We start from the raw sequence: 24,589 nt of genomic DNA, 5'->3' as shown, positions 1-24,589 counted from the left end.
GAAAACAGTCAGAGAAAGGCAGACGAACTCTTCTTAACACATGATCTGACCATATACTTCATGAAATAAAGTCCTTTAGCTCATCACTTCAGAGTAAGACTTAGAGATGCATGCCCCTCACCACTTAAAACATAAACAGACTTATTAACAGGAATTATTATTTTACTTTACATACACATATGTATTGTACATTCCTATTTTAAAATTTAAGAAATTATGATTCTTCATGAAGTTAGGAAACACCAAGTATTTCAAGAATGGCACACTGTGTATGGGAAAATGTGTTTTAGCAGGACAAAAAATAGTAAAGCTCTTGTGTCACAGTGCATAGTACATAGATTCTCCCTGTTTTATAATCCTGGAAACATGCAGCTTGAATGAATCAGTGCCACCTGCTTATCCCTTCTCATTCTACTCTACAGTGCTGAACAAGTCACTGTTCTACAAAATACATCTAATATATTTTTTTAAAATAAGTGCTTTAATACTGTTACAGAAATAAAAACACTTTGACACTTATCAAAATTCAAGTGACCTGTATCCACACCTTGTAAATTATATGGTTCTATTAAAGTTTACCTTTTCAAGGTCAACAGCACACAGAATTCCTGCATCTTTACTAACCTCCACTCCCATCTGTGTTTACCTGTATGTGTATATATGCACATCCATGCACACATGCACATGTGAGTGGACAAAAAGAGATGTTCCATTTATCAGTATCTTACTGTGGCAGCAGTGGAGGTGGCCGTTGTCCCTTGCACTGTTCTCTGAGGAGTTCCAGTTTGTACAGCTGTTGCTGTCCCCAACGCGGTTGTTTGTGCAGAACCACCCAGAACAATCTGAGGCTGCAGAGAATACAAACACAGGATTATTCTCCTTGGAACGTAGTAGCAGCCTGTTTTCCTGAGCCATCAAACAGAAAAGGAGCCACAGGGCAGTAGAACACCTTTCACAGCTGCTATAAATAAGTCGCTCATGTGCGGTCTGGTGCAGTAGAAGGAAACGGCCACCAGATGGCACTAAAAACATTCGAAACGGAAATCGCAAAAGTTGATTAAAAATTGCGCGATTTTTGGTCACTGAATAAAATCCCATAATCTCAGCCAATGGGGTTTCAAAACACAACCAAAAACAAGTGCTGAATGCCTGTGAATTCAATTTATCTTTTTGCCTGTTTCATTACATGTCACTTCCAAAGGGAGGAATTTCTAAAAAAGGCACAACTGACACAAAAGCCCCGATCTTACCAAGGTCTTTGTCATGAACAATGGGACAAAACATTTTTCTAGTTTTGTAGACAAATTGGTAATTTGAAGGAAGAATATCAACCCCAAAGAATCACCATTGTGAGCAAGATCTTCTCACATACACAGCTCATTCATGGGCTTCCAACAGTCTAATTATTAACAACCCAGTCTGAGAAACAAATTCCTACCAAGCTACAACTGACACTCAGAATGTTCACAGATCATTTGTAAACTTGCTCTTTATATAAAGATACACAAGAAGGAGGCTCCCCTGCTGCCAAGGCTAATTTTATTGGTATTTTCAGAGAAACTAAGGGAGACAAGGATTTCATTTGTCTCATTTTTTTGAAATCAGGATAAATGAAGTCCATGGTGTGCTCATTACAGCACAAAATATGCAGATGGAATGATTTTTTATTTTTTTTCTGTCCTGTATAACAGCAGTGCAAATTCAGGAGACTCAGTTAGGTAAATTAACTCTCAGATCTAGAAAGATCACTGGGACAGGGAAAGGCTCTCTGAGGGGAAAAAGGTTAACTGGATGCATAGCAAAACCTGCATGTTTTAAATTAAAACTCTCTAATCCTGTCTACTCAAAGGATGAAGAAAGCACAATCAGACAGATTAAGCGACAGCAATCATATTGTATCACTGCTGCCTGGAAGCCATGTGGAGAATTTCACATTCTTGCCCTGTTTTTTAAACTCTCAGCATCTCAAAAAAAAATTTCCAAGCAAGCCCAGACTGACATCAGTCTATCCTTGAGTTATCAGACTCCAGAAGGACACAGACCAAAGCAGAGACTCATGTGAAAGGGAGAAGGCTTGGGGAAGAGAAAGATGCCAGTGCAGTCATCTTTGCAATTGTAAATTTTGCTGCAGAATTCAGAGGGCTGCAGATTCATCACAGGAATAACACCACAGCCCCAAATCCAAAGGGAATTCTTGTCACTTTCTTAAGGCAAAAAGGATAAAGTATTTTATTTCAGCCAGCTGTGTGATTATATAAACTACTAACAGGATACCTTTAAATAGAGATATGTATAGGTATAATATGAAATAATAACAATATACTTATAAAAAATTATACCTGTACATCCAAAATATACACTGAGACCTGCAGATGTTTTAGAAAGGCTAATCCAGAAGGTATTTCTTCCCTGCACTGAGCAATTGCATTTCCTGTGTGCCTGGCAGTCTCACACACACATTACTTCCCTACACACTTACTTGCACAACCGGGGGACGCTGTAGCGTTGTCGTGGGTTGCACTGTTGTTTGAGCCTGAGACACTTGCTTGATGATAGTAGTTGGTGTCACCTGTCGTGCAATAATGGGCGTTCCTGGAGCCTGGAGAAGAGGAAAAAAAAACCACAAACACATCAGTGCCCATAGTTGAATACCATCTACTTTATCTAGTGTTCTGATTCTGCAGAGTTACCATTATCACAGATATCAAAGAATGCATCTGAACCACTAGAAAACTCTGAGAAGGATTTTCAGTCTTGAACCTGATGCAACTGTCAAAATCTCAGTGTACTTATATCCATATCCATTTTTTTCCTTATATTTATTTTGGGGAGAAGAGTTGTACACATTAACCATATATGGTCTTCTTTATATCAAAGTCTTAAGCTTAATGAGATTCAGATATGTAAAAATATTTTTGATGAGTAACGGCCAAGCTGTAACAGAATTAGGAACAAAATGCAATGCCTATGCCATGTGGAAAGTAGATTTAGATTAGGTATTTGGAAGAAATTCTTGGCTGTGAGGGTGATGAGGCCCCAGCACAGGTTGCCCAGAGAGGTGTGGACTCCCTATTCCTGGAAGTCTTCCAGGCCACGCTGGACAGGGCTTGGAGCAACCTGGTCTAGCGGAAGGTGGCCCTGCCCATGGCAGGAACTGGATGAGCTTTAAGATCCCTTCCAACACCTCTCCAACACAAACAATTCTGTGATTCTATGAATTTATAAAAAGTCTGTATATCCCCAGTTAGATCTACAGTTTCTTCAAATCACTAACATCACACCTCACTTTCTCGTGTATTCTTCACAGGGAACAAAAATAAATCCTACAGTTTTTCGCATCACAACTTCCTGGACTGACCTGCACTGTGGATATCTGCACTGGGGGTGCACTGGTAGGTGTAGCAGGACGAGGAGTCAGAGTGTTCTGAGGCTGAGACTGGGCATGTGCCTGTGCCTGCATCTGCGCCAAGGCTTGCTGGGGGATCATCAGCAGCTGCCCGTTCTCACTGCGCACGAGGACCATGCCTGCAAAACAGAGAGTGGTCACGGAACACACATCCTTTGCAAACATCAAAGAACATATTTTTCTGTTTGTTTTTTTTTAATCCAAGTTGGGTACATATGCAATTAATGTACCGCTGAAGGACTAGGCAGCTAACAAAAGGGGTTTAGAATAAAAGCAAAATACTCAGCTGCATTACAGCATTTTGTATAGAATGGCTTAATTTCAGAAATACTCTATCTAAATGCTCAGTATGGTGTGCATCAGAACACAATGAGTTATCTGCCCCAACCACAAATATTCCATGTGACTAAAAGTTAAAATGAGCAATCCTGTGAAAATCCTACCTGCTCTTTACTAAGAAATTTGTTTTGTGAGACACTATAAATACAAGAAAATCCTGCCGTTAGGCAAAACTCCTAATACTTTGTCTTTAAGAAGGGAAGAAAAATAATTAAACCTAGGCTTCACCATCAACAGCAACACAATTGTCTAAGTTCTAAATTAATTTCCCATAACCAATTTAGTAATGAAAGTGGCTATAAAATCATAATCTCTCTCATGTGCATCAGCAACAGACTGCACTGTGCCATGTTACACCCCAAATGAAAAATAAAACAGAGAGGGAAATGAGGAAGCCATTCCCTGCTCAGTCACTCAGATCAATACACTTAAACCCACTGAGTAGCTATAGGGAACCAGATTTTAACAGGCAGATTTTCAGATGAGACTCTCTCTTCCTTGAAGGCACAAACAGGACCTGGACAACATGAACTGTTTGCCAAGAGCTCCTTCACTCAGCACGCCTCACTCAGTCCCTGAGAGCCTCAGGACCTCATCAGTTCTGAAAAAGCCACCTATGGAGACTGGGCACTCAAAATTAGTTGGCTTTTCTGAGCAACTACAGGAAGAACCTTCACCATGAAAATCAAGAGGCACTAGTGAAATCAGAAAGTTATTTCTAAAGTGTTGTTCAGTGAATCAAAAGCCCATACATACTCCCCAACAATATCTGGAGATGTGGTCTATTGCATCTCAGAGCATGACTACTTCAAAAGAATCAAGCTTTTATTTGCTTTTTTATCCTAGAGAAGTGCTGAAATGTTTACAGACAATGCCTTAAACAGTTTTCTTGGACAGTTTTACAAGCAAACTGCAAAAATTCATATACGGGTTTCTATAAAAATGAGTTCAAAAGAAAAGCCTTATTTGATTTGCCCCTAATTTTTTCCTTACGTTCTCTATATTAACTCTCTTTTAATGAAGCAGAGTCACACAGAGATGTTACACTAGTTTACATCCAAAAGGTGACTTTCCATCACAACTTATTTAAAAGTGTTAAGGTGAGACCCACAAAGTGCTATGGACAAGTGTTATATCTGGAAACAAATATCCTCAAAATGGTCCTCTGTAGGAAAGGAGGAGGGGGAGAAACTTATTTATTATCTTTCAGACTGTAGAAATAAATACTCTTTGTTTAGCTGTCAGGTCCAAAAAACTATTTTCCAAGCCATTCCAAAAAGTAAGGTGTCTGCTTCTGTAACTTATGGACAGAGAAGTATTTCCTTTAAAGGTACACACCACCACCACCACATCGTATGAGAACTTAAAGACCTGAAGAGTGAACACAGAGCTTGATCCTGTGGGCTGCTCATTAGAAACATCATTATTTTCTCACCGTCAGCCTCACACTGTGGGTAGGGGGCTACTGACAAAAGGCAGAGAAATTGAACATTTTAAAGACTAGAGAATGACCTGCTACTACATCAACCTCATTCCTGCACAAACAGACCCTGGCATCCTCTTCAAAGTGCAAACATAAAATCTTGGGAAATGAACTCACATTGCCCATTTTTGTCATCAGCTGAAGCAGCTAAACGCTGAATCAGGGGAAATCTTCAATATTAGTATAACTGAAATCATTGGTACAGTGGAAATCTGATTAGAGGAGCTATTTTCAAGTCAACATCAAATATTAAGGCTTGTTGAGTACTATTTAGTTTCTAGCAATTGAAAAGGCCCCATGCAATTACCAATGCCCACGCTCTCAGAAGTCCTTAAATACCACAGAATTATACTGACAGCCCATAACAAACTCTTCTTCCTAAAATTCACCAGTTTGAGGGTTTCCTAGGATATCCTAAAGTTAACGTACCACCCAAATTCTTTAAAGAGTTATATATTTTTTCCTCACAGAAGCAACATTAGAAATACTAAGCCTAGTTTTGGATGGGGGGTGAGTTTAAACATCTTTCTCACTCTCAAAAGTGACTGAAGTTATTTGAAAGCACCAAGCCAAGGCACCTCACCTGCACATGAGAACTTTTACAGCATCAGGCAGATGCTGTAAATATAGATACAGCCCAGAGCTCTGTGGTACCTGTTCCTGTCTCCAGCTCAACACACACATCAGGTTCAGCAATGTGTCTGCACCACACACCAAAACACCCCTTGCACAGCAGTACTGTCAACTTACTGCTTTGCTCCCCAAAATATGAATGAGGAGAGAGAAAAGAGGGGAAATAACCACAATGTGAAGGTTGAATACCCCTGAAGTGCAAGCACAACATCTGAACAATGAAATATTCTCCCTGAGCTACATGCAAAATTAGAACATGCCTACACATTAACATAGCACAACTGCTCAAACAGACAGTTGAAAAGCATATTAATGTGAGCTTTGGAAAACATATCAAGAAAGTTCAATTTTTTGCAGCAGACAGACAAAACAGTCATTTGTAATTCAAACCCTGACTCTAAGCACTACCCTGTTAGATTTCTAACTATGGGAAGTCTGAAGTACTTGCTTTCAAGTATTGAAGTCATAATAAAAAAGTAACTCATACAAAGCCACATTTATATCTGTCCCTATTTAAATAGTTCTTTCATTCCCACTCAAATTTGATACATAGTTATTTTCAATTATATAGTTTCTAACATGTCATTAAATCAGGCTCTACCACTGATAAATTCCTGTACACACGGGCTACATACAAACATAAAGACAATTACTACCATCTGACTAGTCTTGCATAAACTTTAATCGCAGTATGATGATACGAGAAATTTTACCTGCTTGGAACGTTAGCTTGTTGGTGTATGGGTGATTTTGGAAAAGGCATAAAAATTCAGAATGTGATGAACTTGAAAATTCTGTGCAGAAGTTCTCCAGTACTACAGGCAAGGAAGTTTTGACTGAACACAAAACACCCCTCCAGCCTTGCCTTGATGGGAATTCTTTAAAAAGGGAGATGGAGCTGCTCTCTGAGCTTCTCTCCCCCCAGCCCAATTACAGACTCTTTTCCAACCCAATTAGCTAAAAAACGAACTCACTAACCCAAAACTATACCCAAGTTGGCATTAAGTGGATTTTCAGTGAAGTTCAGAAGGGTCATTGGAGATAACTCGATTAAGAATTAAAAACAAAGTCCCATTTATCTCCTACTTCTAAACAAAGTCACTGTTGCACTGTAACACCCCCTCTCTCCATCCATACATGAACGTCAGTTAACAATTTGCGACAATGGAGAAGAGGAAGGGCTGACAGCCACATGTGTAGAAAAAGAAATTTCTTTCCAGAACTTATATTTTAAATATTGAAATACAGGTAAGTATCATAACCTCAAACCCCAATGCATAAGGCTGCAAATGCTGAATGAACCAGGTCAGAAGTGACTACAGGCACTAGAAGACAGCTAGAATTGTGTAACTTATCTCACTGTTTCAATTAAATTCAGCAACATATATAAAGATGAAAAACATCTTTCTGTTTTATCCACCAGGTTTTTGTTCCTGGATTAATGGATTAATTACTATTTGAGACCAAACAGCTAATAAAGATCACTGGAAACATTCAATTAGAAAAAGGTGACAATAAAACTTGGCCATTTTAAGTATCTCTCTGCCTTCTTTTCCCTAGAAAGTCTGATCACGTGTACTCTAAAATCATATTCACTATTAAAAATGCAAACATTCAAGAATTCTTTCCAAGTCTCTCATTAAAAAACTAATTAAAATTAAAATTAATTACCATTTTTGTTAGAAGTTAGAGGCTTAAGAGAATCCTGAAAGACGCTCATATTTCAGTTTGAATTAAACAATTCAATCCAAATGAAGGATTAACAAAACTCAGTTGGCTGTTCCTGATACCAAAAAGACTTGTGTTCCTGACCAGCACACAATGGTCACCTCATGTTTGCTTGCTGTGGAGACCTTCCCAGACCACTCCTGTTTACAAGACTGTTTGGGATGGAAAATGCCATCATTATATGATGTAGCTGCATGATTCTACAGTGTTGTCTTTGCCTCTTGCTTATTTGTATTCCCATTTGCTAATGACATTTCCATTTATAAAGTGTTGTGCTTTGGGGTTTTTTTTCTTTGTTGGTGTTTTTTCAATTAATAAAATGTGTAAAATCATGCACTGGAATAAAAAGTGAAGAGCTCTGGCCATAGGACATATCAGAAAAACACAAACCAGACTTTTTTCCTAATGCTTCCCTCTTCCCATTTTCTTTGAAACATGGCTTAACAAAGACTAGAGAAAAAATTTAACAGAACAATAAGGAAGATTAATAATATATTTTGTAGCTTTTGCAGACCACGCTGATTATCTGTGTAATTCCAAAGACATACAACTTTGTTGCTAGAGTACCCCTACATCCAAAAAATAAACCAAACCAAAACGGTTTCCTGTTTTATTATCAGTTTTCACTGGTAAATCTTGATTAATAACATTTACAGGAGCTGGACTTCCCAGTGAGGGAGATAAAACTATCTGCAGATACAGCAGGCACCTTCAGATCAGTGTTCTTAGGAAGTGCACAGTCCAGCAGTGTCCCCTCTGACAGCCACACCCAACAGGAGGCCACTCCAACAGCAGCATATCCCGGTGCCACCTCTCAGGATGCTGCTCCATGTCTCAGGGACTCCATCCATACCACAGGGGACACACTGAAGGACTCCATCTCCAGTCAGCAAGCACCTAAATGAGAGGACACAGCAAGGTGTGCCCACGCTTGTCACTGGCTTACCAGTGTGCAAGGACAAAACTCTTGCCTGTGAAACACAAACCCTGCACAGGATCCTATCCAATCCCAAGTGACATCATCTCTCTTTCTGATGCAGACACTGAACAGAAGAACAGAAGGTTCAAGCTTGCAGATTTTGCTTGTTACTCACAATATAGCTCATGGTTAATCCAGATCAAGTCAGAACTAAGAACCTAGACTTCTAGTAAGTTGGTTTTTTTTCTGAGACATGACAGAAGAATTAATGGATATAATATCTTGAAAGTGCACGGAGAATATCCTCTTCTAGTCTCCTGAAGAAGTTCTCTTCTTAATATAAAAAAGTAACTGAAAAACTTCCCAAGAAAAAAACAACTGGGGTCAGGGAGAACTGTTAGGCAGCAAGGAATCAATAGACACACATGCTGGTGTTCAGAAAGAATGTCCAAGCCTGAAAGAATAACCAGAGAACTGATGCTTCTGGCGCAGAAAATCAAAGTCCTTACAAACACCTCTAGAAAAGAAGGTTATTGATCATACAGTCCACTGACGTCTGACAAATCTTCAAATCCTAACTAGATTTGCCAGGGAAGCTCACTAAGAGGTTATCTTCACGTCAAAGCCCTTTGGGCCTTAAGCTCTTGAGCACACACTCATTTGTGGCAAGATGCTGCAAACATTTGACATGGCAGAAAAATTTGACAGTAATCCTAAATGGGCTGTGCCATACTAGCAAGAGAAAGCTTTATGAAAGTATCCTTTTGGTATTGTCAGAAGAGATTCTCTTGCAACAAAACAGAAAGTAAACGTGTGTGTAAGGTTATGCAAGTTATCACACACACCACAAAAACCATCTAAAGCAAAGGGGATGAGTCCATGCTCTGTAAGTGATTGGATCATGTTACACAGGGACCTCAGAATGACAAAAACCTTATAAAAGGACAAAGTTTCTAATATTTTTCCAATACAAAAATGCCAGAATACCAGAGAGAGAGGTGGAGAAAAATACAGCTGCCTATACAAACTACAGGAAGAGCTTTCAGAATAAGTGATTTGTGTGACAGGGTCCCTTACTGCAGAAAAGGAAAAGATAACTTGGTACCGACACCAACTCTGTCCAACAATCCACCATTCCTCCTCTTACAGTAACTGATCCACCAGGACAAACTCCTACTCTACAGGAATGAAAGCCCAAGAAAAGCAGAAAGAACCTATTGAAGTCTACTAGACCACTGCAGCTCCACGAAAATCTGGGTAATTAAGGAAATCTTCCCTAACACCAGACAATTTCTAGCAGATTTAAATTATTTACACACATTAAAGACTAGCATCTGTAACAAACCAGATGTGTAGCAGCTCATGAAGGACCATCTACACATCAACTCATGAGAAACAGGGATTACAAATCAAGATGAGTAGGACAGAACATGGATTAGATGTTATTGAAGACACACTACTTTGTACCTGAGGAAAAACATGCACCACTGCAGATATACTTAAGTTTAGGTGCTTAGAATCTCCGGAGACCTGTGCTGCACAAGTCCAGAAAAAATTTACTTGAACTTTCTTGCCAAAGCCTTTGACCTCATCAGCAATCCAAACTCTCAAGTTTCATCAACAAACGTTGCTGTTTCATTATTTGTATGAAGACACCTTAGCCCCACAAGGATAAAGCACAGTGCCTAAGGAGAAGTCTCCATAGTGCAGGAATCAGGAGGTATCAGCAAATGCCCCAGCTCAGAACAACCCCATGATTATGTGAGACTTCAGCTGCTCCACAAGTGGCTGCCCTGCACTGGCACGATGAGGTCAGGCTGTACAAACACAAGGTGGTAGTAGTAGATACATTCCCTGCCAGGCAGTGACAGAGCTGTCCAGCACACTGGAGCAACCTGAGAGTCTGCACCAATTCCCTCATGCCTTGTTCCAGAGTAATGGGCACCCCAAAGCCATGAGGCTGAGGTTCTGCACAGAGCTGTGCTGAGCACATAGGACACACTGTGCCCAATGAAAGGGACCTGTTAAATGCTCAGCACCTGCTGCACTGAAGGTGAGCTACAATTTACCATGAAAAAACATGGCACGACTGTCAGGTGTTGTTTCAGAGCATCTCTAACACAAAGTACTTGGAGTCTCTCCTGACAAGCACTAAATACTACACACAGTGAAGACTGGCATGGCACAGAGTTTTAGACAAGAACTACAAAAGCAAATTCCATTTCCTTTTCAACTCATGTCACTCTGGAGTAAAGTAGAATTCTACCCAGACACAGTGCCTACAAGTTTTGGTACAGCATTAGTTTACTGCAGCACTCCAGTGTTGGCTATCACTACTCTCCCCAACCTGCACATTCAGACTCCAACCAGCCATTATGGTCTCAGGAAAATTAGTTCTTCAACAGCTGATTTATCATTGTTGCCAACACAGGTGAAAGATATGTTTGCAAATATCCTCAAGAATCCTCACTGCAGTGCACAGAAAGTGCATTTTGTACAGACCAAGTATGAAAGTTCACATTATGAAAAACTGCTTGGTTTTTCTTACAAGAGCCAGCAGACAAAAAACTCTGTTTCATTTTAAAAGCTTTTCCTTACTCTTACTATGCAAGAGTTCAGTTTCAAACAACCCAACTCAACTGTACTGTCTAAATGGTGAAGAAGTAATCATTTGTAAAATATTGGTTCACAAACCTTTTAAGAATATAGTTAAAGGAATAACGTTGGAATGTTGGAAAGCCAAAAAGTCACTGCATTTAACAGTGATCCCATATGGAAAAAAATCTTACCTGTTCATTTGAAAAGGTGTGTAAGAATTGTTCTGGGAAATACATCATTTTATATAGCAACGATTGACAAATGCTTCAACAACAATGTGATTTGAAACTATTTTGACTTCTCTGGAAAGCTATATTCCTTGAAAGTGTGTTAACATTCCTTTCTAGTCAAGCATACAAAGCCAAAACACCGGAGTGCTCTGTCAAATTGGAACCCAATCATCACACAAATCTGTCTGATGTCAAAACAGCTAAGAAAAACACTATCAAGAGCTAAACCAATTGCTTTAATTATTGATCTCCAAGCAATTCAGATTTAGCTCTACCATTAATTTCAATATACTTAGATCAAACAACAAAGTGGTTATACCAAAATCAGATTTGGGTTTGAGAAAGGAAGACACAAAATAAAGTGTCACTAATTCTTTACATCAGTTATTTTGAATAGGAAGTTTTAAAACTCAACCTGTCTTCATTTGTGACAGTTTGTCTGTACCAAGGTGTGTCAACATTAGTGCTGTTCAAGCACTTGAAGAAATGGGAATGGCCGAGTTACTTTGCATTTATTACCACAGGCTGTACAGAAATACTTAATGAGGAGTAATGCTCTAAATCAACGTTTTCTTCCTTCAGAACACAACAGCCTAAAACAACTAAGCACATGAGAAGCCATAAAGAACACTTTTCTTTACTTTCTCCCCACTGTGAATACCCTACTCTAGGTGTACACTCTTTGTAATTTTAGCAGTGAGAAAACCCTTTGCTGATGCCACCTTTTCACCCGGGGCTGTGGAGACCCGAAATGGACAATTCCACCGACTGACAGCTCCCCCAGGCAGCCTCAGCAGAAACATTCCCTCCACATCCTCCGCTGTGAGTTCATGCCTCTCTCACTGCCCATACAGAATTACTCTGCTTTGAGAATATGCCAAACACTACGCCTGCAAGTTCAATACAAACCATCAACGGGGACATGATATTACATGCCATTTGGCTGATAGCAACATTTACTAAATAGCTCTGCTTTTGCAGTTAGTCTGAACACAGAATCAGAATTATTTTCACACCTGTAAGCTTGAATTTAGAAAGCTTTTCAACAAAATCAGGTTTCGTTTTGATTTTTACTAACCATCAAATGCACAGTCCTGAGTAATGACTAAGCTTAATGACTGGGTATGACTAACACTTATAAATAATTAGTGCCTTTTCTCCCCCTCCCCCATGGAGGACAAGGAAAGAAAGAAAATCAAATAATACACTGGTAAAAAGGAAGAAAGAAAGGAACTAACAGGTTGAAGCTCAGTGCATGAACACTTCTATCTTCTTCCAATCCACCCTTAATACTACTGCAAACATGACTGCACATATGTCTGTTAAAAACTAATAACACCTCATGCTTGTCTTTTAACTTCTACAGAGTTTAGTCACTGTCAGCCTCCCTACTCCAGATCTCTTCTCCCACACTGATCCCTCCACAAACACTCTTCCAGTCCCCTCCATCGACTCTTTTGCCACAGGTGCTGCAACTCCTCAGTGCTACTCCTTGGAGCTGGCACTTCTGACTCATGTGAGCACAACAGGTCCCACTCGCCACACCACCACTTAGGCTGAAAGCACCTGATGTTATTATGTTCGGAGAGAGGCTCTAAATCCAACCCTCCCTTACAGAAATATTTGATTAATAAACCGAAGGAAGGTGTGCAGACAACTTAATACAGCCTTGCTGCCCCCCAAACCATCTCAGAAAGACTCGAGCATGGCACCACACCTCATTGCTTGGGTTTTGTTTATACTCTGCTATCTAGAGCACACATTTTTCAACTGCACTGGCTGTCAGCACAGTCTATCCAGCACGTGCTTTATTCTGCACAAAAGCACTGTGATAGCTTTTAACAGTTCAGCTACTCTGGAAGCATGTATTAATCAAGTTACAATCATAAGTTAGACCATTTTTACAAGAGAGGGTTCCTCAATTCAATACAAATCTTAGGACAGTCATGTCAGTCATGTAAAATAATATTACACACTGCTGTGAGTTTTATGCTATTCCTTGTCTTGGTACTGGTTATGTGTTACGAAAAAATACATTTTAGTAATGCATTTTAAGGGAAAAAGCATCAAAATTAAGAAATGCAGCACTCATAAGTTACAATTCAAATTTATAAACAGAGATCTACCATGGCAAAAAGTTACTTACTTTCATCAATATACTTTTCCAAATCCCACAAAAAGAGTTTGGTATCTGAGTTGGACCTTGCACTAAATTCTGTACAAATACACAATAAAAGCACCATCCCTATTTAACCTATTTTATAACACATTCACGCATTTTGCTGAGAATCAACCTTTGATGTTCAAAGTGCAACTTTCTGATTACTGGTAATCTAAGTAGAGAAACTCATCTTTTTAAAAAGTTATTTTGAGTCTGACAACAGCTATAGACCCAAAGATCAGCTACATTTGTACAACGCCTTAAAGACAGCTCTACTGAGGCGCTCAGCAGGTGTACCAATTCCTTATAATTATCAGCTCTTTCTTGATTACTGATAATCTATACCATTATACAGCGACAATAATCAACGTTTTGTTCTCACGAAAAAATATCCTGTACTTTAAAAAAAACCTTAAAGGCATAAATAAGACCTCAAGGACAACTATTGTATTTTACATTAAATATTATGCTAAAGACAGCTGAAGAAAATTACTCCAAGACAGGAGGCTTTGTGGTAAAATACTGGCTCTCAGTTCCTTGAGACACCTGCACCTCCAGAAGACAACCAGCATTTCTGGGAGGAAATTCCCACAGATTAGAACTGGGATAAAAATTTCCAGGATAAGCTGAGGTAAAACTGTCCTAGAAGGTTTAAAACAACCAAAAAGCTCTATTCACATGTCCATGGCCTGAATGAAAAAAAAAAAAGAAGGCCTCATCTAATCTGAAATATGGATGATCAGATAATCTTTATACCTGTTTAATTACAGCCTGGTCTGTGTACAGGTTGTATCAGCAATTTTGCTTCTCTTACAAGGAAGCAGATGCAAGAGGGCTGATACAACTATACGCACACAGGAACAGACCTGTAGCTGTGTAAAGAAAAAGCCCTTTGTCACCTATGAGCAACTCTCCCTAGAGTTTGGCCTTCCTTCACACAGAGCTTTAGGGTTCAAAATACACCTGAAATAACTGTCTATTAACCATGACTAAAATCTCCTCTCTATCATTGCCTTCAGTTGCGAGAAACAGTATTTTCAAAATTCTTTTCTTCATGCCACTACCTCTTCAAATCTTTTTTTCACAAGAGATTATGTGCCTAACATAAAGCTAAACTTGCTAACAGTCTTCCAACTAGCAAAAGCCCTGTTATTTTACATGAAGCAATGACAACAAATTCAAGAAGATTTAGGCAGACAAATAGAGTTATAAACATTCATGAAGTTTCAACACAAACAATAATCTTGGCAAGAGTAGCTATTTTCAGGTAAAAATGCTGATTTTTAATATTTCTGACAAAAAAATGCATATACTAACAAAAGATGTTTAATGTGTTAAGTGACTTCTATGTCCAGTTCCTTCTGAGCAGACTCTGTATTTGATCACAGAGTTTTTACATAAAGCAACCTTTCCACACACCAGTATGTTCTCTTTCCTTGAACCCAGATAGTTTTAATAGCCGTATTTCAACTGTGTTCCAGAACTACTTCATAATTCTTTTTAGAATTATATTTACATATCATTTTCCAAAACAGGGAAGACAAACAACAGTAAGAGTTCTCGTACACCAAAACACTTAATTTGAAGAGTTTGTGATATAATTTGTGTCTTATCAGTGCACGAAACTGATGCATTTTCACCTCAGTTTGCTAACTTGGCTGCAGCATCCTGTGTTAGTTAAGGGATTCAAGTTCTGGACAACATTCAAATTTCTGGTCCTCAAACCAAGAAGGTTTCACATGCAACCTGCTAGATTTTCAGGAATGGAAAACATGTAACTTCTTGCGGAGTGCAAAACGGCTCAAAAGAAATAAATCACTTCTGGTTATTGACCAAATCTTTATCACAAGCTTAGGGATACCCAAAACCCCCATTTGAAAGATCACCATTTGAAGATCACACAGACATATCCATACACGCACTTCCAAAAGCTGTTGGGAACAGTATTTTTCATAACAGAACTGAACAATATGTAATCAGAGTTAATAGCTTTCATAGCTTAACAGAATCACAATTATATTCCCATTAGATCCCATCACTTAACGACACAGTCTTATCAGATGTGCACAACATCAAGATACTCTTTAACAGAACAAAAAAACCCTATTGCACAGCTCTCTGAGCCTCAGGTTCTTTGGGGTACAAAGCCAAGCATGCAGGAGTCCTCAGTTATGGAAGTTGCAATGCGAACAAACAACTTTCAGTCTGGTGACATATGGCAGATCTGATGTAGCAGATTCCAAATAAAGCAGAATGTTCCTTTTGCTGATGCATGATTTGAACATAAAATCCACCCCTCACCCAGAAGAGTTCTGCAGAAGAGATCCACAGTTATCTTCCACAAAGACAGATACTGCTTTACATGCCAAGTATAGGACTCCCAAGCTCTAATCCTGGCAAAATATTGATTCCTGCATGGCCTTGGGCATGTCAGAACTTCTCTAACTTGCTCTTTTCCCCAGCTCTAAAGCAGAGTTCATACTACTTTATTTACCAACCACACAGGCATGTTTCAAGGATTAAGTCTGTAAAATGCTTTGAAAGTAAAACATACTGTAAGTACTCTAAGAAGCCCCCATTGTCACGGTGCATTGCAGACATTATTTTTAACAAAATCGAGCCATGCCAACACAGTTAACAGGCATAATATTGGCAGCACATGGAACATACAGGGAAACTATAATGAGGATATGTTTGAACTCGCTTACTAGTCAGTGAGAAATAGAAACAACCACATTCCACTACTTCATAGTATTTCTTCTGTTCCTTTCTGTATTCCTTATATAATGGAATTCTGATGACTTCCTCATCTATCTACATCCTAGTTACTTTGGGGACTTCTGGGGTACATGTTTCAAGTACAAGGCAACCCAAAGAATGAGGCATTCAGTACAAAAAAGTAACACAAATTGTATGATTTGATTCTTCTCAGTTGCCACCCTTCTCCATTTTTATACACTCTCCTTTGCCCAACCACCTACCACCCCAACTCCCAACTGAAGGAAATAAAACTATTGCAGAAGTTATTTTTCAGTTACTCCAGCTTCAAAAAGTATGACTGCTCAAGTCAAAAGGACCGAAAACCATGCTTTAAACCATATGTTCAGGTAGTTTTCCCATTCTAAAGCCACCATAACCATGGCCTAAGTTCAAATCCTTCTTGGATAGTGAACACAAGCTAAAGAACAATCGGATTCTACAAAAAAGCTCCCATTTAACACCAAATGAAGTTTTGAGCCTCTAAGGCCACGAAGAAAACCTTGAGCATGCATATTCATGTAGAACATCTTCCAGGATGTGCAGATGTACAGCACTGATGCTCTTTCAGGTATTCTTTGCTTCTGGAAAGCACCAGCAGTAAATTTTAACCACTGGTAGACTTCAGAACGCTGGAATGTTCCACTGTTAAAGGGGCCCCAGCAGTTTCTCAGTCTATAAAAGGCCCATCCTGTCCTCACCACAGAAGAGGCACATGAGATGCCCTCCAGAAAGCAAGCAATGAAGAAATTCATAGTCTCATCCCCTGTCATCAGCTACTGGCAGATCCAACTGAGTTTTGTGAAAGTAATCAAAAAGGTTTTATTTTTAGATACAAGGCAAAACAATTCTGTTCTACAACAGCTGCAGAACTGCTCTACTGCTAGTGGGAAAACTGGTCATGACTGTAGAAGTTAAAAAAGAACCCATGAAGACAAGCCATCCTATCTGCTATCTTCAACAGGACTACATGTCACCAAAGTGTATTTAATCAGGAAAATACCAGTCTTTACGGCCAAGCCACCAAATTTTCATAAGTACTAACAGTCACTCAGAAGGTAAAAGAAAAGAGAGGGACAGAGGGAAGTGAAAGTTTCTAGATTTCAATTTCACCTAAGCTAGTAGAGAAAACTGTCCAGACCTACCTGCTCTATACTATTCTTACCGGATACCTTCAGCACTCATCAATCTGCTTCTTCGTCTAAGCACTCAGCTTAAAAACTTATTATGAGATGTTTGTGCATAAAGATAAAGCAGAATAGAGTAGCAACACAAACTTGCAAAAAGAGAAACCACATCTTTGAATCCCAAGTTGACAGTACTGCTAAGTATGCATAAACTCACAGATGCTGCGTTTGTACTACAGCACTGCTGGACAAGACGGGATTTTCAAAAATTGTTTCAAAGTGCCCAAGTTTTGCCATTTAACAAGATAGTTCTACCCTGTGTCAGCAATGACTTCTAAACACTTTACACTCTTAGAATGCAAAAGATAAATTTTAGGGCATAACTCCAGTTATACTTTACTGAGCACCTCTAACAGTGGAAGACTGACTCACTGCTTTAATAAACCAACTGATTTTCTAGCTCTTACCATATAATTGTACGTAATACATTTCTCGTTACTGAAGTGCTCAGAAACAACAAACTTCATTCAATTTATTTCCAGTCAGTTTCACTAGTGTCACATCCTTAAGGAGGTATTGTATAAACTTGTGTTCCCACCCCCTTACAGAATCATCTCACAATATTTCCATGTCTTTTCTAGGAAGGTATAAATAGGGTTATTTTGGGACCTTCATTACCCAAATCTGTCCAACTGGAGCACAAAGATCCAAACACAGGCTCCTGAAGAAAAGACTAAGCACAACAGTCTTCTCCTCAAAGATGTCAGAAGTGAAAGACCATCATTAATACACAGGTATTCTCAATAGTCCAGTTCCTTGGAGAAGAAATATACCAAAACCCAGTAAGGTCACAACAATTATGGCCCACTGGCTCTTCAAACATTCCAATTCGGTCAGTCAAGGTTTGTTGCACAATTGCCTTAATAAGATACAAAGTATTATTCTAAAAGTAATCTGTTTTAAAGACCACTGATGGAGTTTATTTTCCATGCGCTCTTTTGAAGAAAACATTTGAAACCTTGAAAGGTTCCTAATTTTCAAGTCACAGCTTAGTAACTCCCGCTGACATTTTATATTCTGCTTTCCATGCATGTGACACTGTAACTGTATTTTGGAGAGCTAGAAACAGTAATTCTGGATAAGAAAATAACTGTAAAACCTGTGCTGTCATGGTCAAACCTTCCATCAGAATTTTCTTTCTAAGTGTTTATAATTCTTGTTGTAAAAAGCTGTGTGCGCAGTGTATGATTTCAAACTATTTCAAGCGCTGTCTTAGAAACTCTTACTAGCACACACTACTGACTTTTAAAAACAAACTCGTGAATGCAAATTCGATGCATGCAGTAGGTGCACAGCACACAGGCACTGCAGCTTCACACTACCAAACTGCCTCCAAAACTCTGGCCTCTGATGCTGTCATTTAAAATACAATTTCAAAAGCACAGCCACATACACTCCTTTCACTATGAATGTGCCTGCACTCTGCTGAAGATCACAGCAGTTGCACGTGGCCAAACTTGCAGAGGTGCTTGGACCTTGCGCCTGAGAGATGTTTGTAAGAGCCCAGCATCCATCAGTTCTTAAGTGTTTTGAAAGAAATGGTTTATGCAAAGCATTTTCAAAGCTGGGTACTTTTACAAAGTATAAAAAAACCAAACTAAAGCAATGTAAAAGAAAAATAATCAGTTCTACTAAAAAAAAACCCCTTTTCAATATTAAGTCTGTCTTATCATGCAAGAACTCAGTTTCCAAATTCTATATATCCAGTCACATATACTTGCTTAAGTCACGCTTATTCTTTTGAAGTTATAAATATTTCTTTAAGTGTAGGACAGACAAAAAAGTGCTTAATAAAAATCCAAGTGCTTAGAACCTGTATTGTTTTACTTTGATCTATCAAGAACTCCAAAGGAACAATTTATGGTCCAATTTTGCTTAAGGACTGGCAATGCTGCTTCTAAGAGTAACACATTTCAGTATGCTGTGGCAGTCTGAAAACATCAGCTACCTGAAAAAAGGTCCCACTGGACTCCACAGTAGTATTTTCCCCCATAATCACGTTTATAATGCAGTATTAACAAAAAATGTAGGTATAAATGGCAATAGACTAAACTGGATCAATCCTTTGATACATTATGGCAAGAAATAAAAGAAGGCTTTTCCAACCTATCAATTTACAGGCTTCAATATCAAGCACTGGGATTTCAAGATCTGAGTTTTACTGCTATTTTTTAAATTAGCAACATGTCATTCAAATTACTCATATATGGAACAATCTTCAACAGCAAAAAAAAAAAAGAAAGAAAGAGGAATATTTATACCAGTTAGTACTTGGATACACAGAATGTTTGATAGACTTCATCAAACTACATGGCATCACAGACCACAGATAGCACATTACACAAAAACACAGTGTTTAGTAACACAATACGTAATTCCTGATCTACTTTATGTGACAGGTGCATTGCTCTGAGGTTGGGCAGGAGTTCCAAGAGATGGATTATTACTAAGACCGCTTGTATTTTACTAAGACCACCCACTAAAACCACCACCGATTTCAGCGTTACTAGCAAAATTTAATTAGCTGTTCTTCGCATACTGCCCTGAAAACAGTAACCAGTAAGAATCCAGCTATTGTATGTACTATTAGGAGGACAGGAAGTAATGTGTAGGTTCACACAAGTATTTGCAGCTGAAAGTCAAAGTGGATACATGCAACAAGCCTGATTCAAAATAATAGCAAATATATAACATTAAATCCCCAAATCTAGGATATTTAAGGAGGGCAGAACAATTTTGAGCAAAGAAACACTTCTCATCCTGCTTTTCACTCACCTACTGAGTTCAGGACTAGATTCCTTGTCCAGAGATGCTCAGCACTAAGCATGAGACAAGCTACTACAAAAGCTGCAGCCCTAGACACAACAGGGTGAGGTAAGGACATAGGAAGTCTGCCTTTTGTATCAGAATGCCAGTGACTAAAAAGATGATCATAAGCTTCAAATCTGTGAGTTTTTAAGTCACACTTTGAAGGTATTTAAAGCAAAAGTAGGTAGTTTTCTTGTGTTGTATCTGCTGCTTCTCTGTTCACGAGAGCTCTGTGGTACTGGGGGCACGCAGGGACAGGAGGGAACCGAGCAGCACATAAAGGTTACAAACTCCTGACAAAACCGCCTGAAAAGTCAAAATGCCTTTTGTGCTAATGAAATAACAACATTTTATTGGGTAATATTCCATTGTCACACTTTGGCAGTTTGCAGCTTCATCTACACTCACATTGGAACAAAGATACCAGGCAGAATTATTTTCAATTACTGCTGAAAAGACTTTCTGGTCACCCAAAATCAGACACTAAGTAGTGGGATGCTACTATGCTACTACTACTCAACACCAGACCATTCTCATTGTTACATGTAATGCCTTTTCCACAATTCAGAATTAAATGGCCCAGAATCTTACTTGGATTCCTTCCTCCCTGCAAGAAATACACTTCCAAAATAAAACCCCTCAATCCTCTGACTTACCTGGTGGTAACTGAAAATTCTGAATGTTAGTTGGATTCTGAGGTGGCTGAGGCAAACGAGGTGCTAAAACTGTAGGAGTCAAAGTTGCTCTGATTCCACTCGTGGTTGGTGTTGGAGTCCTTGGCAGACTTTGTGCCACTGTATTGGCAGTGCCTTTAGCCATTCCTGTGGGGGTGCCAGGAGCTGCAGGAGGTATCCCACCAGGATTGGGAGCAACATTAGAGAGCCCAGCTTGCATAGTTTGCCCAATAATCATGTTACCCCCTGTAGTACTGGGCTGGCCACCAGTAGCCAGTGTCTGCTGTTGGGATACTGCCTGGACTATAGTTTTAGGAGACTCAGATTTGATGACCTGTGTGGCAGGAGCTGCTGGCACAGAGGAACCAGACTGGCTGTTCACAAGTGACGTCTGGAGAGAAACTCCAGATCCCACAGTGGCTGTGGCAACAGCAGGAAAACTCCCCACACTGATGGTTGAATTGATCACAGTATTGCTCCCATTCTGAGTGGCTGCACCAGCTGCAGCCACCGTGGGTCCTGCTGTGTGGATTGGGGGCCTCACGAGTGTTACCGTGGGCGCCCCGGTGCCAACACTTGGTGGTGGCTGCGAGGAGATCACTGTGGGCGAGGAGGAGGATGCAGAGGACACAGCAGTATTAAGGAAAGAAGTCTGGATGACAGTGTTAGAAGCTGAGGGCAAAACAGCATTAACAGCGTTTCCTTTCCCCACAGATCCAGGTCCATTGTTAACGAGAGGGGCAACAGCAGGTGCAGGAGCAGGGTTGGCAGTCACAGGAGTCCCAGAGAAAGCAGCACTTCCTGTGTGGTGAGAGTTCATCACCACGTTACTCCCATTCAAAGTCTGCACTGTCGTGGTCCCAATCTTGCCATTCCTGGTGGACAAGGCAGTTGCCATGGTGCTGATAACCACCGATTTGCCCTGACTGAGGGTCCCTGGAGCAGCAGTGACTTCAGATGCTCCTGCTGCTGCAGTGGTGGTGCTGGTGCTTGTTGTGGTGGCTCCATCCAGAGCTGAAGTCTGGGACCTGGTGTTATGATTAATAACACCCCCCTGCACTCCTCCTGCCCCTGCAAAACAACAGCAAGGTTAAAAAGAGCAAATGAGCAAGAAGAGAAGTCCAGAAAAGATAGAATGTTCTCCCTCATCACCAGGTCTTCTCCATCTCCCAAGCTGCCTGCCTGGAGCCAAGAAAACAGGACAGAATACAAACTGAACATGGCTTTGAAGATGTTATCTTAAAGCCTCCAATTTCCCACCAAAGAGTGGCAGATTCAGTATTAACTGTAACACCCCTGCTTTTGACATTACAGTAAGACAGAACAGGGAAAACAGATTTAATATGAACCAAGGGAAGGGAGGAAGATCATCTAAGACCTCTTCCCTATTCTAGAGCCTGACGTCCCATTCAGCAACAGGACTGCAATGGCGGGGGGGAAAATGGCCATGGAAGACACATTATTAAAACATGTTCCCTATACCCAGCACACATTACTCTCTAATCCTGTCGTCTCCTACACAGTAAGTCAGTCAGATCAGGAGGCTCAACAACAGCAAAATATGAAAAGTGAAAGGAAAGGAAAGAAAAACATTGGCCTGGCAAGATAAGAAGTACTGCAAAGCCTGGAGTCTGTTTTGAGAAGACCCCTCTTCTTTATTACAGAATTTGTTCCGATGGATCTGAAGTTCCCACTGCCAGAGAGAGTTAAAAATAAATAAATAAAAAGCAAAGCTGGTTTTCAGAAGGGACAAGATGATGTAGCTTCTTGTCCTGAATAATCCTCATGCCCCTTGATAAGGCCTGATGTTAGCACAAGTACAATCACACACAGTCCAGGTTCTGGCCCTAAGGAGACAGAAATGGGAAAAGAATAGTGACAGGCAGACACTGAGATGCACATTATAAGGGTCAAGGAGATCCTCCTAGAAGAGTTTCATCAATCATAACAGAGGGTCTGTAGTATCTTCTTACAATTCAGCAAGACGAAATAAAAAATAAAAAAGGGGGGAGGGGAGGAATTGCAGAGAGATTCTGGGGAGACATTTCTTTCAATCCCCCTGAAAAACAGCTTCCCTCCGTTCCCACGTAGTGAGCCCTCAGTCCCAGCCTTCACAATGCCCCCCTACAACCCTCACAACACGAAGGGGGCAATATTCCCAGGCAGCTCCGGGGGTGGGCGGGTGGGAGAAGGCGCTGTGCAAGGTGGGGTACTGTGGCCTGAATTCCCCCCCTTCCCGGGACCCGGCGTTGTGACAACCCCCCCTTGAGGGCAGAGGAGGAATGGGAGGTGTTGGATGCCCCCTCCAAGCCCCTGGAACAAGGGAGGGGGTGCGGGGGGATATCAAGGCAGGCAGATATGGGGGGGAAGCATTTTGAGGGACTTCCTCCCCTTGAAATCCCCCCTCGCTTCCTCCTCTACAGGAAATAGGTGTCATGATTAATAACACCCCCTTCCACTTCAGCAACAGCGAAGGGGGAGGGGAAGGAGCATTTACACAGACAGCTAAGGCGGCATTATCAAGAGGGAATCCCCCCCATAACCTCCACCCCTGGAAAGGGAAGGGGAGCAGTCACAGGCGGCATGGGAGGCACAGCCATGACCAAGGGGGTGGGCTCTGCCTCCTTCAGTCCCCGAGATTAACAGAGCCCTTTTACACTCCAGCAACAAGGGCAGGAAAAGCAGAGGGGACCGGCAGAGTCACGGACGGGCACTGCCGGCTCCTTCTGCGGGGCGGCTGCCCCCACACATGATCCAACACCCTCGAGTAAGCACAGGCGAGGAGGGAAAATAAAGGGGAGGGAGCAGAGGCGCGGATACACACCGAGGGGGCATGATGAGGGGAGGCTCTCCCCCGTATGATCGATACCACCCTTTGCACTCCCGCTCCTGCCACAACGAGAAGGAGGAGAGAGGGAAAAGGGGGGAAAGCAGTGAGGGAAGGAGGCAGCGGGAGCTGGGGAGTGGGGGGAGGGGAGGGCCCCTCTCCCTCAGAGCCCCCCACCCCTGCCCACGTTACCTGCTTTTGTGATCTCTGGGGCACTCAGTCCCATCTTGCTGCCGCTGCTGCTCTCTGTTTGGGCATTAGCATTGCCTCCTACTACTACTCCTCCAGGGCTGGGGCTAGGGCTGCTGCTGCTACTGCTGCTGCTCACAACATGGTTCCCCAGCAGCCCCCCAGCGGCCCTCAGGGGCTCCTGCGCCTTGTGGTGCTGGTGGTGGTGGCCGGAGGCCGCCAGCTGGGACTCCAGGGAGCCCACCAGGTCGCTCACCACCTTCTCATCCACCTCTGTGTTCAGGAAAACCTCATCCAGCAGATCCGAGCCCGCCGCCATCTTTTTTTCGGAGGGTTCCTGTGAGCGGCTCCCTCCTCCCCCCCCTCCCCTCTCACAGCTCCCTCCTCCCCCCGCCCCGCTCACACTCGGCCCCCCCGCCCAACCGCGCACGCGCGAGCGCCCGGCCCGCACATCACCGGCCGGGCAGGGATTCCGCCCGCCGCTGATTGGCCGGCGCCCGCGCTATAAAAGGCCGTGCAAATGGCTGCAAACGTTTAGTTGGGAGTCGGGCGGCGGCGGCGGCTCCGCGGCGGCTGCGGGCGGACGGGCGGGCGGGGGCTGCGGCCCTCCGGTGTGGCCGCGCCGCGGGTGCGGGGGGCTCGGGGGCCGC

General features: G+C 41.4%; 1 protein-coding gene across 1 annotated transcript in view; it reads right to left on the bottom strand.

Moving 5' to 3' along the window:
• The window catches only part of TAF4 (TATA-box binding protein associated factor 4), a 36,347-nt gene extending 12,050 nt beyond the window's left edge, over positions 1–24,297 (bottom strand). Inside the window, exons 1-5 of the mRNA XM_032127135.1 lie at positions 23,943–24,297; positions 20,906–21,994; positions 3,359–3,525; positions 2,480–2,599; positions 729–848 (exon numbers count right to left, since the gene is read on the bottom strand). Coding sequence (XP_031983026.1) covers positions 729–848; positions 2,480–2,599; positions 3,359–3,525; positions 20,906–21,994; positions 23,943–24,258 — 1,812 coding nt within the window. The 5' untranslated portion in view covers positions 24,259–24,297. The remainder of the gene's footprint in view (positions 1–728; positions 849–2,479; positions 2,600–3,358; positions 3,526–20,905; positions 21,995–23,942) is intronic.
• Positions 24,298–24,589: the final 292 nt, after the last annotated feature.

Source organism: Corvus moneduloides, chromosome 17, assembly GCF_009650955.1.
Source record: "Corvus moneduloides isolate bCorMon1 chromosome 17, bCorMon1.pri, whole genome shotgun sequence".
Lineage (NCBI taxonomy): Eukaryota > Metazoa > Chordata > Aves > Passeriformes > Corvidae > Corvus > Corvus moneduloides.
This window is presented reverse-complemented; position numbering and strand designations above follow the sequence as displayed.